The sequence below is a fragment of the Scomber japonicus genome, chromosome 21 (genome assembly GCF_027409825.1).
Source record: "Scomber japonicus isolate fScoJap1 chromosome 21, fScoJap1.pri, whole genome shotgun sequence".
NCBI lineage: Eukaryota > Metazoa > Chordata > Actinopteri > Scombriformes > Scombridae > Scomber > Scomber japonicus.
The window spans coordinates 10,498,276-10,513,555 of NC_070598.1; the positions used below are offsets into that span (position 1 = coordinate 10,498,276).

The following is a 15,280-nucleotide window of genomic DNA, read 5'->3' on the forward strand; positions in this document are numbered from 1 at the left end:
GAGGGAGCGAGACATGTCCAAAATCAGACTTTTTTTACTTTTTGAATTCTGCTTCAAGTATGGATCATTCAAAAGTTGTGCAGACTTGCATTTACTATCAGTATTAGTATTTGAAGGCAAAACTGCTAGATTTGTAGTGTGTGTGTGTGTGTGTAATCTGTCTAACCTTAACATGTTCTATAAGCTTAGCTTTGAAAATAATATGAACTAAAACTGTGTTGCATAATGCCGTCCATCTTTTGTTTAACCTTTAGTAAGTAAACCTACTGAAAACATCCTTCAATAATTTGTGAGGAGGGAGGACACTAGACCTTGGACCAGCACTCAGACATAGAAACGTCAGTGAATGCAACACAGATTCACACATTTTCATTGATTGACATTTATAATAGAAACGGCTCCATTCAGGGTGGTAATCATTTTTTCTTCAGAACTTTCCTCAGAACAGAAACTGTGAAATATGTGGGTGAAATTAAGTAGAAAATGCCTTTACTATTCTAAATCTCCTTTGATTCAACACAGCATGCAGCTTTCTTCTCCAAGCTGCTTGACTACCTAAACATGGAGCCCTTTGCTGATGGTCCAGAGGTCAAAAGTGGTCCACCAGCTCCCAGTGGCCTCCAAAAACTGGTTGGACTGGAGAACGTCCAAAGCCGGACAACACAAAACCAAGTTCCTGTAGCCCACCACTGGGAGGAGAAAACCATGACCCTGCCGGCGAAGGAAGGCTCAACCTTGCGTTTAACCAGCGGTGCACAGGGGCCTGACACACAGGTGGACTCAGAGATTGAGAGGCTGATGCAGGGGATTCAAATCCCGGCGGGGAAGAAACAGCTGGAGGAGCCACAGAAGAAGGACATGAGAGTCAAAACTCAGTTGGTCCATGTGGGGGTGAAGGAGTTTTCCAGCAGAGGGAAGGACAGACACTTTGGCTACATTATAACTGGCTCAGAGTGAGTATGACCGAGATCATGATATGAGTTCTTAATCAGAAGAGTTGGTGTATAAGTATAGCTTATGAAAAATAAGATTAGAAATAGAAGAGTTAATATATAGGAGTCTTAATATGGTCCCTTAATATGTATTATAATATGATTTTTGATTTAAAGAAAGGTATTAATATCTATTGATATTGGAAGATTTGCTATATGAGCCTGATTGATTGTAAATGGGAATCTGGAATTCATTAAAGGAATAGTTCAACATAAAAACATGAAGCTACCACCAGCAGTCTGTTATCTTAGCTTAAAATAAACAAAAAAGTATACAATTTAGAGTGTGTAACAGAGATACACTGAAGAATCTGTCCTTCATAGTAATATAGAGGTAAACTAACAGTATATGTCTGGAATTGTATTTCTTTTAACTGTATTTATTCATTATGCTGTTGACATCAGTACAAATAGTTTAAATATATTAGTCTTTTCTGAATGTCAATAACCTTGGTTGCCTTAGTTGTTGTTCTCAATAAATATATCCATAAAGTAACACCAGCAACTTTCTATATACCACTTTCCTTGTTAAGTGCTTCTTATCAACTGACTTGATAGTACAGCTCACAGCATCATATGATAGTTTATTGCTGCACTCACCAGTTGTTACTGAACTGCTGGACCTGTTTCGAGGCAGTCTCATTTTACATACCTTAACACCACGCATATGTCTGCTTTGTTCTGTTACTTAAAACTGCCTGTAAAAGACGCAATTTCTGTCAAAGCCGCCCACATGCTCACATCTTAATGGAAAAGGATACAGTAGTTTGAAATCCTGAGTGTGTGCTGTACCTGATTACAATAGCGGAGATGATAAATCCCTCAGTGTGTGGGTATTACTGTGCTGTATTACAGCTTTAATGATGATACTTTGTCAGGAAGGGTTGCCAAGTTCTCCCTCTCTCCTCTCTCACCTCTCACTCAACTCAGGCTCAGCAAAGATAAGTTCCTATCGACTGTCTTCGCCCCTGGCCCTCTCTCAAATCCCTTTATGGCGTTATCAAGTCCAGTGTCAGTGAGTTGTCCTTCACCTGTTCAACAGACGTGGGCTCATATCTTTTCAATCTTTGTCACCTTATTGCTGCACATATAGAAACACAGATTAAGATGTAAACACAATATAGCCCAGTATGTGCCAAGGAGGAAAAAACAGGTCACCTTCCAAGTGAAATATCTTCACCTCTTCCAACTGTTCGTCTCCGCCTATCCCCAGCCCACCTACAGTTGGCCTATAGAGGCGTCTGCATTTGCTGCAGACCTCATGATTGCACGGTTGTTATCCCGAGCTCCTTCGCACCCTGCAGTGAGGCTACGCAAACCTGCTTATCTGACAGCTCCTGACATTGTGGCGGTGGTAGTGGGGGGTTTAGGGAATTGGAGGCAGGTGGGGTGGTATGTGAAGCGGGGTGGGGAGTGAGTGGAAGGTATGGATAGAAGAGAAAGAGACAGAGAGAAACCCAAGGGGAAAAGTGCTAGCATCAACAACCAAGTCACTCCTGGAGCTCTCCAGTTGCTAGAATTACCGCAGAGGGATGCAAACGTGTCTGGAATTGCTTCTGCGAATCTTTAACTTTCAAAACCCCCTCAAAAAAAGTGGAGGAGAAAAAAAAAAGAGCCACCCACTCTCTCAAAGGTGGAGTGAATCAACCACTCGTGCACAGTACTCCGCTCTGTGTTCTTTCATCATTAAAAAAGAAAAGCTACTGTAATGTGGTGTCAAATGCAGGTTAAACTAAGCAGTATATCATCAGGATATTTAGGTTGAATATGTCTAATAATTGTGAACATATATTTTAACTTAGAGGATGTTGAGTATCTAAAATCTTCTGTATGACACAAGTAAAAATACTCAGGGTCACATGAAATTTGTTCACATTTCTCTGCAATGGAGTGGTAACAAAAGCGGAAATTTTGCCACTCCCTGCATTGTACAATGTCTCATTATGACCCTTGACTTTTTGGTGCATGTCACTTTGCAGTCACAGTGATTCCAGGTTAAGCTGTCAGCAATAAAGTAGCTTTCTGTGTTTCTGTGTGCATGCCCTTCTCATTTCCTCCATCCAGCGCGTTGGCCTGCAGATTGCCTTTGTTTGGTCTATTTCCTTGGCGATTTACTCTCCGAGTGAGAGAGCAGCCGCGGACTGAGCTGAGATGAGGCATGGCTTTATCAGACCACCATTACACTTCACCTCCATTCCATTTGCACCTTATTATTCTCATCTCACAGTGAGGGCGCGTGCGTGCCCAGGGTGTTTGTGTACTCTGCGTTATCATGTTTTACTTTGAGTGTACGTGCGCGCGAGGGGAAGAAAGTGAATGTAGGCGAAGAATAAGAAAGATGAGAGAAGGGAAGGGAGAGAGAGGCGCGTCCATATGATACAGCCATTACACCTCATGCAGGTTCCATTTGCACCTTATTGTTTGTCTCATTGCTGGAAAAAAGCAGGTGATTTACCAAGCCTGAAGAGGCAGCTGATCCCTTTTCCCTTGGCATGGCGCTTTGTGTGTGTGTGTTTGTGTTTGTGCTTGCCTGTGTGTCTGTCTTTGGTTGTGTACATGTGTGCAGTACATTCATTCAGACAACCGTAGCTTTTGCTTGTGTGCAATGACCCATTTGTGGGTATGAATTGTTGCAGTATCTCCCTAAAAAAATAGCATTTTAACGGCTGAATGGCTGCATGTATCTTGTATGGGTATGGACCTCCAAACGTGATGCTCTGCTGTCTGTGTGTTTCTCCACCAGCTCCCTCTCCACTGACCAGGGCTTGGACCTGATGGAGCGACTGACGCAGAGGCTGAATCTCCACCCCGCAGATCTCACTCAGCTCTCGTACGTACAGACACACATATCCTGCCCACACTCTCATTGTCACAAATAATGATTTACCTTGCAGTTTACAAGCCATACATAACACGCAGGATAATTGGCCACATTTAAAGCATTTGAAACGCTTTTGTTTTGTGCCTTTGAGCCCGAGGAAAGAGAGTGAAGATTGTCCAGATGCTGCAAAGACTGTTTGTGTGAAATACTGTGCCACACTGCCAGCAACTGTAGGTGTTTGTTGTTTTTCTGACCTTTTGGAGTGTTTGACTTCTCGCAGGAGGAGAAATCAGGCCTAATTACCTCCAGGCACATACTGATGTCTCCATTGTATTCAAAACAGTGCCTCACCACTATTGTCACTGTACACTCTGTCAGAAAGAGAGCAGTCAAGATATCAAACGGAAAGAGAAAAAGCAAGAGAAAGGGAAGCAGCGGAGGATGCACAGTGGATAGTGAGCTAGCAAGAGAGAAAGTAGTCCTGCAGGAGGCGGTTAATATATTAATGAGTGGGCGAACTGTCCTTGAACCCGGACTGTTTTGTGCTTGTACCGTGGTTCTGCTGTACATTTGGTGTCAGACCATGTAGGAGGTAGAGATGTGTTTGCTTAAGATCTGACAAGCCTTTCAAGATGCTCCTGCAGGAGAAGTGAAGTCTGGGTGGTTCAGTAACACCCGCAGCATATGAACACCAAAGCCAATGCACTGCAGTCTGCGGCTGCACTGCACTGTAGATACAGAGTATGCTGGCTTGGATATTAGGTACTGACAGGGAAAACTGTCAGGCGGTATTCTGTATCAGGTATTCAACACTGAAAATATGCACTATGACCTCAGAATAAATGCAACCAAGGAGACATTCTGATTTCCATCTTTACATTTGAGCTCTGGATTCAGTTTTGATGAGCAAGAACACCGGGATATGTCATCATGCTGCTGCTGATTGAGTTAATCTTGTTATTACACCTGTCATTTCATATCATTCATAATCAACTCCTGATCCACATGATTATGAATGTCGTTATCTAGGTGCTGATGAATAGCCAGTGACATTATAGCACTGTCCAATCAGTCAGATATCCTTGATCACAGTGCATTAAAGCTGTTAAGCCAGTGTAAAAGCCACAGATAGATGCCTCAAATGAAGCTTCCACACTGTATTACGCCTCATATTGATAACAGTATTCTATACAGAGGACAAATAGAGAAAATGTCCTCTTTGTTGGGCTTGTTTATCCTCGTTCTTTTTCCTTTTACAAAGTAATGAAAGCGCATTCGTGTAGAAATAGCCGAGACGGAGGATGTGACAAAAGTTCATTGTGCCTCTTGCTGTGTGGCCACGGCAGGTGAGTGTTTGAAAGCCTCTGTCTGAATATGAGTCGGCTCGAGTACGAGAGCCGGGTCAGAGCACGCCGCCCTGCTTCAGGCCGCTCTTTCTCGCTCGCTCTGATGAGCCCTGATAGGAAGACGGGGAGAAGAGATACTCAAATATGACAACAGTCAGGCAGAGAAGGATTTTCAGACAGAGAGCATGAGAAGAGGAGGCAGAGGTTTCAGTCTTACTAAAATGTTCAGACACGGAACACAATTATGTTCGAGCCTGCTACTACAGTAATCAGCAGAAAATCAGCCCATTTTCAAAAGTGATTTGAAATAGTAGCTTTGAATGATGATGGGCTGTTGGTAGAGAAACTAGTGACATATTACATAATTAAATAAATGTAATTGTAATCCGTTATAGTTGCTGAGAAAAAATGTAATTAAAATTAAATTGATATACAATTACTAGTCAAAATATTGGTGATTACAAAGAGGTTGCATCCAAATATAGTCTTTTTGGTTTAAAGCCATGTGTAACTTAATATTCATTCTGTTGCCTTGCACATTCTTTGGCATGCAGACATACCCTCTTTTTGCAGATTTCCGGGTTTGTAAAGCCGTTGGGACAAATTTGAGTGCAACACAATCAAGGGTAGCTTGGCTTGAAAGGAGTAGTCTCTACTAGACTGGCTCCTTTCATTTGGCAGTATGTGCTCAAATTTCGAGCGTTGTTTTTGATTGGCTCTCTTGTTTGAATTTGCACCACTTCTTGTCTGCCAATCAAATCAACGCATATTAGTCTGTGCAACCTGAGTCTGCCAAGCCTGCGACCAGCCGACCACGTCAAGGCGGGCGGCCGAGCCGTTTGATAAGAACGACTTTCAGTGCTGAAAATGAGGTTAACAGTGAGGTTGATGATGTCTGGCTTGACTGTAGGTGTTTAGGGTTTATTGCCCAGTTTAAAACATTTATTAGTGAAGTTATTAAAAAAGTATTCAGATGTAATAAGTTACATAACTTTAATGAAATACATTTTTAACAGGGTAAGAAGTAATCTGTAACCTTTTACTTTTCCAAAGTTACCTTCTCAACACTGGCTGTGGGGATAATATGTGCCTTTTTCAGATGACGTAAGTGTTTTACTCATCAGAGGCACTAGGGGGAGTGGGACACACACTCACGGGTCGATCTTCACACACAGCCTGTGGAGACACACATGCACCCTCTGCCAATATCCCGCCAACCCATCTGCACACACACACCCATCAAGTCCCACCAACAGAGCTAATATGAAGTCCAAGCTTACACATCCGATAACACAGGAGACAGTGTGAAGTCCTCTAGATAGCTTATCTACCATAACTTCATCTCACTACTGCAGTAGTGTTTTTCCCTGAGTGTATTTAAATGGGGTTCGGAGGAGAAAAAAAATTATGTCAATTCAATTTGAGATGCATCGAGATCTCTGGCAGAATTCCTTCGGACAGGGAGAATGGAAGCAGGATTAAAGATTGTGGAAATATTGACATTTACGAAAGCAAACAGAGCCCAGGTGAAGGCATTAGAGAAGGACATATTTCTTTTAGAGCCATGTGGGTGTATGTGTGCGTCTGAGCATGTGTGTGATCATGTTCACAAATGCATCAGTGCATGGCTGGGTCCGTCTGTCCGGCAGTATCGGCTCATATATTGCTCCCGGCCGAGCGAGCGTGCCTGCTTCTGTGGCGGGGTGAGTGATGGTGAGTGGGTCTGGGTCACAGCACTCTGGCAGTCGGATGAATCTCACTCACTGTCACACAGTCTGTCAGAAAGCACACTAAAAATGTACGTATCATTTCCAGGATACAGCAGGGGAGATATGATTATGTACTGTAATGGCTTAGTGATTTAGAGCTGGCAGAAGGACATCTCAACTTGTGTGCCATGTGTGTTCACAGTCACATATTGTCTGCTGTTAAAAAATACAGTGTTACAAGTTTTGACTTCCAGCCATCCATCTATAGGTTTGCTATTTTATCCATTAAATACAATATTTCAGCAGCCACTGTTATACAGTATGGTGTTGAAACTACACCAATGTTTGACATTTTAGGAAATATTCTTACTAAGAGTTAGATGAGAAGATTGATATCACTCGAGGTCTGAGAGATGAATCTTCTAACTAAGAGTATCCAAACATTGAACTATTCCTTTATCAACTAATCAAACCCTGTATATTCACTAGTGCTATCATTGTTAATCACAAGTTAATCACACATTTTATATTTGTTCAAAATTTATCATAAAGGAGTGGACAAGATATCCATATGTATACATTTTTTTTGTTGGAAATCAATTAACAACACAAAACAATGACAAATGATTGTCTGAATCCCTCACAGGTACAGCATTTAGCTTTTTAAAAATGTGCTCAAATCATAACTTATAGTAGACTGAAGCTCAACAGGAAACAGATGGGCACATTGGCTAAATGATTCATTAAAGATCAGTCCATGGATGCCTCACTTCAAAAGTAAATCACACACATGTAATCTGTATCCATCCACATGTGGGAAAAACAAAAGGTCACAAAAATAAAAGCTTGTGCTATCAGGATAAAAAGAGATTGCTAAAGATGAGTGAAGAACTGATCCTTCTTTCTCCTCTTCTCCTTCTCCTTCTCTTTCTCCTCTTCTCCTTCTCCTTCTCTTTCTCCTCTTCTCCTTCTCCTCCTCCTCTTTTTCTTCTTCTTCTTCTTCACCTTCTCCTTCTTCTTCTTCACCTCCTCATCCTGCTCCTGCTCCTTCTTCTTCTTCTTCTTCTTCTTCTTCTTCACCTCCTCATCCTGCTCCTGCTCCTTCTTCTTCTTCTTCTTCTTCTTCTTCTTCTTCTTCTTCTTCTTCTTCTTCTTCTTCTTCTTCTTCTTCTTCTTCTTCTTCTTCTTCTTCTTCTTCACCTTCTCCTTCTTCTTCTTCACCTTCTCCTTCTTCACCTTCTCCTTCTTCTCCTCCTTTTATTGCAGTTGGTATCCAACTTCTTAGTGCATTACTGCCATCTTCTGCTCCAGAGAGTGGATCAGACTCTAGACTTAAAATCTAAATCCAGACTCTCGAAGCGTATTTGAGTGATGCAATACATAACAATCCACACTCATTTATTATTAGTGTTACATTACCATTGCATCTCAGATAATGTAAGATGCAGTGGAGGTCAGTGGCTGCCTGAAGTGTTTGGAAATCAAGTAGAACATCTCAAACATAGCAGTTTGTAAAATAGTTAGCTGTTTTGTGAGGCATATTTTATTTGTAGTAAATGGAGTAAAACATGTAAGAAATGCTCAATTTTGTTGACTAATACTTGTCAGTGGCATAAGATTATGTTAGCCTGTTTTAAATACAAATCAATTATCAGTGACTGCTTGAATGAAAACAGAATATTTATAATTTATATGTGTATAATTGATTTGAGACAGGTTAAGATTATCTCAGCACAATGGCAGATTAGTTCACCTCTTTCAAGACATTTAAGAGTAAATAACAGATGACAAGTACTTGATAAGATATGGTTATCATTGCTTAGTCCTTGTATTCTTAAATTGAGTGAGTTTTGTTTAGGTTTTCCCAGAACCTGGAAGAGTAATGCATCTGATCCCTGATTTAACTTTGACTATGACAAAACTTTAAGAACGGGAGCTCACTGCCACTTTCCAACATTGAAAATTACACTGATTGTCCCATTGGGGAACGACAATTACAGCTCAAAACAAGATGCCATATTTGTTACTGATTGGCCCAGACGGGGTCCTCATCATTAGTGGGGGATGTCATGCTAATTGCTGACTTGTTCAACCCTGTTTTGAAAGACAGCTCTCCCCGCGACTATGAATTCACAGATTATTTGTTCTTCCAGCGGTTAAATAGACTCTGTTTTTAGCCTCTTTGAAAATGTGCTTTCATTTGGGATTTTAAGAAGTCTCAATAGAAATGAGTATGATTTTTTTATCTTTACTCACTGCTTCAAGATACACCTTTTTTCTCTGACCACGGCTCTTACAGAGCCTGGTGGGATTGTTAGATTTTATTTCATGGCCAACCTCAGGGACCTTAAACATTTATTCTGCTCCAGGGAGAGAAGTCTGTTGCTGACTCTTGACCAGACAGAAGAGAACAAGAGCAAGGAGTAGTGTAGGTGAAAAGAAAATAAGGTGCTCAGCTGATGACTATACTTTGGTCTTTGGCCAAATTCAAACTGAAAAAGAAAGCAAGATTTGTGATGATTCACTTCTTTTTCAGATATACAGCATTTGCTCCTTTTTACACTGTGTCTCTTCTCATCATTGACATCTTTTATGTGACGTAAATGTGATGAAAACTCAAATACAGATGTAGATTTTCTTCATTTTTTGCTGTTTTTCTGCAGTGTCCTGGGCCCTGCGTTGACTTTCAGAGTTGGCCCCAACGCGAAGAATGTGACCACTGCTGATCTGGTTCAAGCTGCAGGTAAGAACTGTCGATATATATTTTCTTATATCACACACACACACACACACACACACACACACACACACACACACACACACACACACATACACACACAATAGTCCTGTTGACAGCCTTCATTGTGATTCATCTCATTTTTACCAGCCAGACCACTCTGTCACCATGTGTGCTTCAGTAAATGAGAACACAGATTAGTCTCTCCAGATACAGTAGATAGGCTGGTGTTCATCTTGTTCAGACAAACCCCTGTCCCAAAGAAGATTATCAACACTGTGCAATGACAGATGACCATCAATTACAGAGATGATGAGTTTGGCGTGCACCACATTCTTACACACACACACACACTGTCATATCTCATATACAGTGTACAGGAGAGTTTATTTGGTCCTCTGTTATGTCCAATAGGCTTGACAGGATGAAACAAGCTTTCACCAGCCAATCAGTTTGAATACAGTATGTGCTCCTGTGTGTGTGTGTGTGTGTGTGTGTGTGTGTGTGTGTGTGTGTGTGTGTGTGTGTACGTGTGGGTGTGTGTGTGTGCGTGTGTGTGCGTGCCTGCATGTATGCACTTGTTAGAAGAAGGCTGATGGAGAGCTGTCACCCGTAGAAAAGAGGTTATCAGTACGCACTCCGCCCCCCTCCCTCCCCACCCCCCCGCACTGAAACAGCCCGGTGTCGGTGTTCGTGTGCACGTGTGTCGGATGTGTGGCGATGTCCTTGCTTTGGTCGGAAATGACTTTGAGAAGCACAGCAATACTCCCAACAGTCAATATCATCCAATATCACCCCACTGGAATCAACATGGTGGTGTTGTTATTGGCTGAAATGTGTTGCTGCTCCAGTTTTCCTGCGCCGCAACATTTTTTGGCACCAACTCGTTTCCTATTAGGGTTGTGCTGGATGATGGCTGATGATACAGATTTACCGCAAGAAAGGTTGCGCCGGAGGTTGAGCTTTGCTTCAGTGGTTTGGAGTGTGTGTTTTTGTACATTCGTGTATCTGCTGGATTACGGTGTGTATCTGTATTTATCCCTCACTGTCATCCCACTTTTGTGTTGTTTGTTGAACAAAATGATCAAATGAGCAAACATTGCAACCGCTGTTCATCTCTTCCGCATGAGGTGTAATAATTATACTGTATCATAACATCCTGTATTATTTCCCCCCACATTACTTCCATTTTTTTTACTTCTTCTTCTCCTTTTTTTCCCCTCCTCCTCTTGTGTGACTGACTTTGATGAGGTGGCGTGTGGCGAGAGCTAATGACAGGCGTGAGCATGGCTGAAATGTCAGACCAAATGTTAAGTCAACATGATCATCAGCCTGACCCATGTTGATGAATTATGAATACAGCCCACCTGAATAGTGATTAGTGAAGAGTGAGACAGAAGGCGCTTATCAGACTACTTATGTTTGGAGGGTTTGGATGCATCCTTTTCATTGCTCATCCCGACTGGCCATGAGTTTTGTAGTATTGAAGTATTAAAAATGTTCAAATTGCAGTCAGAGATATAGCTGAGTGGTTAAATCATCTGTCTTTGGAGCAACACGTATGCCCCCACTGACCTTAGATCAAATCCTGTTAAGGCTTTATCTCCTGTGCCCCCCTCCGACCTTGTTGCCCCCCTCGATTTCCACCACAGTGTGAAGTGGAGTGGACTTCCCACTCGCTCTCTGATATTAAAAACAATGTGAAGTGGGTGCAGAAACTGTTAGTGACCCCTTTAGTGTTTCAAATCCTTTTTTCAGTTGCATCACAGCTCTGAATATCTGCATGACATTGACTTCAATACAATATGGCAATGCCATGGTGATTTCAAAGTGGTTACTAGGTTGTGGAGCAACAGCATGTTTTAAGTGGAATCTGAAAATCAAACTGACACCCACATGCAGTTGCCACCTGGGTAATCCTGGATGACCTTTGCCTTATGTGTGACTGTGCATAAACGACGTGGCCTCCTAATGAACTCATCAAAACCCCTGCTGTATTCTGCGCTCAACCTGCTGCTGAGAGCCTGCACAGCATGTTTTATGGCAGCTCATGAAACTAGAGAACCAAAAAAATATAGAAGGCTGCAGCAGAGTGATGCAACAAACCTATTCTTCTTTATAGCTGCTTAATAACCCTTCAAACAGATATAATCCATCATTTATCATAAGCAAGAGTATGCACAGTCATGCTCAACGTGTATATACATTTGTACTTCTTCTTCTTGGGATACAACTTACAATTATGACAACAATTTTGAGTCCAATGTGATTTTTTCAAGATTGGTTGTTTTGTTTCAACTTTGCACAAATGAGAAGCTGGAAGCAACAAATATTCAGAATGTCTGCTTGAACAGATTATAAGAATTTTCCTTTTGGCGAAATGACTAAATGTTTTAACCCTACTTGGCACATTTATATTTATACTGTTAGTGCTACAAGTAATGATTATTTTCATTATTGCTTGGTCTTCTGAGAGCCTGAGGTAACATTTTGAAATGTCTTGTTTTGTCTGACCAACAGCCCAAAACCCAAAGATATTCAACCTAAATTTATATAAAACACAGCAAATCTTCCTATTTGGTCCTATATTTCCTATATGCTCAAACTAGAGCTTTTTGCTTGATTAAACAACTGTGAAATGTTATCGATTTTTAAAAAATGGCTGCTAATTCATTTTTTGCTGCTCGACTAATCGATTCATTGATTCTTGAGCTTTATTTACTGTAAATTGCTGCGTTTACATCTTATATGTTATACTACGCGTACATTCAAATGCGACAACATATTTTATCAGTGTAAACCTTTTACAGGCATTACCTTGACTGTACTCTGCAGTGTCTGAAGGAGGTTAATATGGCTCTGCTACATTCTGCTGTCCATCTATCTGCCCATCAGTTCTATTTGATGTGTTCAATGCTCCATTGAAAAGAATAGACAAAGAGACTCGGTTGAAAGGCATGGACAGTATAGAGGAGATTTGATAACTCATTGAAAAGCATCTTTTGGGCAGCAGGTTCTTAGCGGCTGTGTGGTGAAAGGCCTGCTGGGAGGTCTGACTGTATTAGTGGAGGTAGAAGCTCTTGTGTTCTGCTCAACTGGAAAACTGCAGGACAAAGACCTGCACTGCCTAATCCCTGCTCGGCTGCAAAACAAAAGAGAAAGCTGCTGCTTTATCAAAACTACAAGGGATTCTGTGTGTCCATGTGTTTGTGTGTGTGTGTGGATGTGTGCGTGCCTGTGTTTGTGTGTGGGTTTTTTTTTTTTTTTTTTTTTTTTTGCAGCTGTGTTCATACTGTGCCAAGAAAATGATTTATTCAATATTTGATGAAGTGGCAGCCAAGCTGTTAAAACCAATGTTGGAATGTGTTGTTTAGGACTCCACTTTTTGCCTTCTTGCCTCCTCTCAATCTCACTCTGATTTCTAAACATGTAAATCACCTTCAGTTGGGGAAATTGGATCTGCCAGGATTGCTTTTACTCACTGTAAAGCAACATTTTGTAGCTGATGATGGATTTGATCCACTCCCTGTTTTCACTGACATGTTTGTGCTCTGCACAGTGAGTAGGTGGATTTATGTGTAGGATGGGTGTTTTTCCCCTCATGAAGTGTCTATAATTGTGTTTTTTGACTTATAATTGATGATGTAGATGTGTTTTAATGGATCATCTTCCATATTGTACAGCTTTTGTTATGATTGCACTTTATTTTAGAGCCTCTTGTTAAATATATTTAATTTGTCAGCAAGTTCTGTTGGTGTTTGATATAAAAATGAATGGCTGGTGACTCGGCCACTGTCGACCAACTGTGGTCAAGGATAATCAGGCCAAATATCAGGGTGTGTGAGTGGATATGTGTGTGTTAAGAAAGGCTGGTAGGTGGTGGGTGGGAGCTGGGTGAGGACACTCCTATTGTCTCGGCTGTCATGGCTGGGCGACCCCGGAGCCCCTCGGAGGCCCCAAAGGCCCCAGAGGCCAGGCCACAGCAATGAGTCAACAGGCCCCCAGGCCGTGAGAACCCCGGCCCTGGTCAATGAGCGCTGGGAGCCTGGGGACACTGAGAGCAACTGGCTGGGCCATCTGGAGCAGAGAGCAGAGACCCTGACACACGGCTGTCACCCCAGGGAGACATGCAGAGACATGGACGTAGACAATGTCTGCGCCCATGTTTCTGCCTCTTGCACACGCACACACACACACACACACTCACACATAAGTGACAGCAGAAAGGAGATCGGAAGAGTGAGAAAGAAAATGTTGGTGAGAACATTCCTGAGTATTTCCAGGCGGAAAGACAATGAGAAGTTTGCCTAAAAGCCAAGAGGAGAGACTTTTAGACTTTCTGTAAAATGTACTCCACCCACATGTATGTCTATTGTGTTGTTCTAAAAACATAATAGAACCAGTCTAAATATAACTGGGTTTCTTTTCTATCTTACTCCATTTGTCTGTGTCTGTCTGCCTGATTCTGTCTATCCGTGTCTTCTCTCTTCTCTGTTGGAAGGCCTGCTACTCTCTGTGATCCGCTCGCAGGCACACTAACGCAGACACACACACACATACCGTTGCAGACAGTAAAGTGAGAACGCGTTAGCTGTGGCTGCATAATGGTGGTAGCTACCATTTGAGTGGTGAGTGGTGGTCTTTTCCAGCTGAGCAGATTAGCATAGATCTCCCACGCAGACAGAGTTGACCTTCACTCTGGCAAACACTTGTCAAAATGCCAATGATAATTAACTGCTCTCTTCGCAAACAGCACAATGGTTTATCCACCTGCATCTCAGGCGTGGAGGATGTCTCTGCGGCGCTCTATAGCTGCCTGTTTTTGGACATACACTGTTTGTAAAGGTAATACAAGCCGCTGGATTCACATGCTATGCAGGTGCGCGGCTGTGTCTGCGGCTTCTGCTAGATGCTGTAATATTTACCATTCAGAAGCCAGCAAGCCGCCAGAGGCTAAAGAAATAAGTGTGAATTAAATTTTTCTGAATGTTGTTTTCAATATGCTCCGGTCCAGACAAAGTGTTCATACGGCTGAAATGAAATGAGTTTTGTCAGCATGGGATCAGGAAACTTGTCAAGAAAACCTGTAGTATGTGTGTGTGTTTTTTTTTTTTAAACAACGGACCTCAGCAGTGTCTGTGTCGGATGCTTGATTGTTTGTGTGTTCATGCTTTAACATCTGTATCAATGAGCATAGAGGTCAGAAAACAATCCGATTCCTCTCCCTTTCCTCCCTCTTTCCCTCTCTCCCTGGGCACTCTCCTCCTCTCCTGCTCATCACTGACTGCCCTCTCTGGTTGAGTGCTTGAATGTGCTCAGTTCGGTGATCAAAGTCTTCCTCGGTCTCTTCTCCTCCATTGCCCCTGGCTGTGTATGTGTGAGAAAGTGTATGTGTGTGTGTCATCCAGCTTCAAACCCAGCTCTCAGTCGTCGAAACTGTCAGTCTCACTATCTTCTTTCAGTCTCAGTAGTACCCTGCCAGGCTCCCTTGCATCATCTTCCCGTCTGCTAGAGGGCACACACACACACACACACACACACACACACACACACACACATATATTATATATATATATCTACACACACAAGCATAAACGCACAATGATGCTTATGTGATATGACACATCTCACTTTTCTGTCTTCCTTTAACGTTTATGCATTGTTGATCTCAGAAA

At 42.1% G+C, this 15,280-nt stretch overlaps 1 protein-coding gene across 1 annotated transcript in view; it reads left to right on the forward strand.

The window, feature by feature from the left end:
* The window catches only part of ptprn2 (protein tyrosine phosphatase receptor type N2), a 120,108-nt gene that overhangs the window by 34,433 nt on the left and 70,395 nt on the right, over positions 1–15,280 (forward strand). Inside the window, exons 8-10 of the mRNA XM_053342449.1 lie at positions 523–953; positions 3,736–3,822; positions 9,532–9,611. Of these exons, the coding sequence (XP_053198424.1) occupies positions 523–953; positions 3,736–3,822; positions 9,532–9,611 (598 nt within the window). The remainder of the gene's footprint in view (positions 1–522; positions 954–3,735; positions 3,823–9,531; positions 9,612–15,280) is intronic.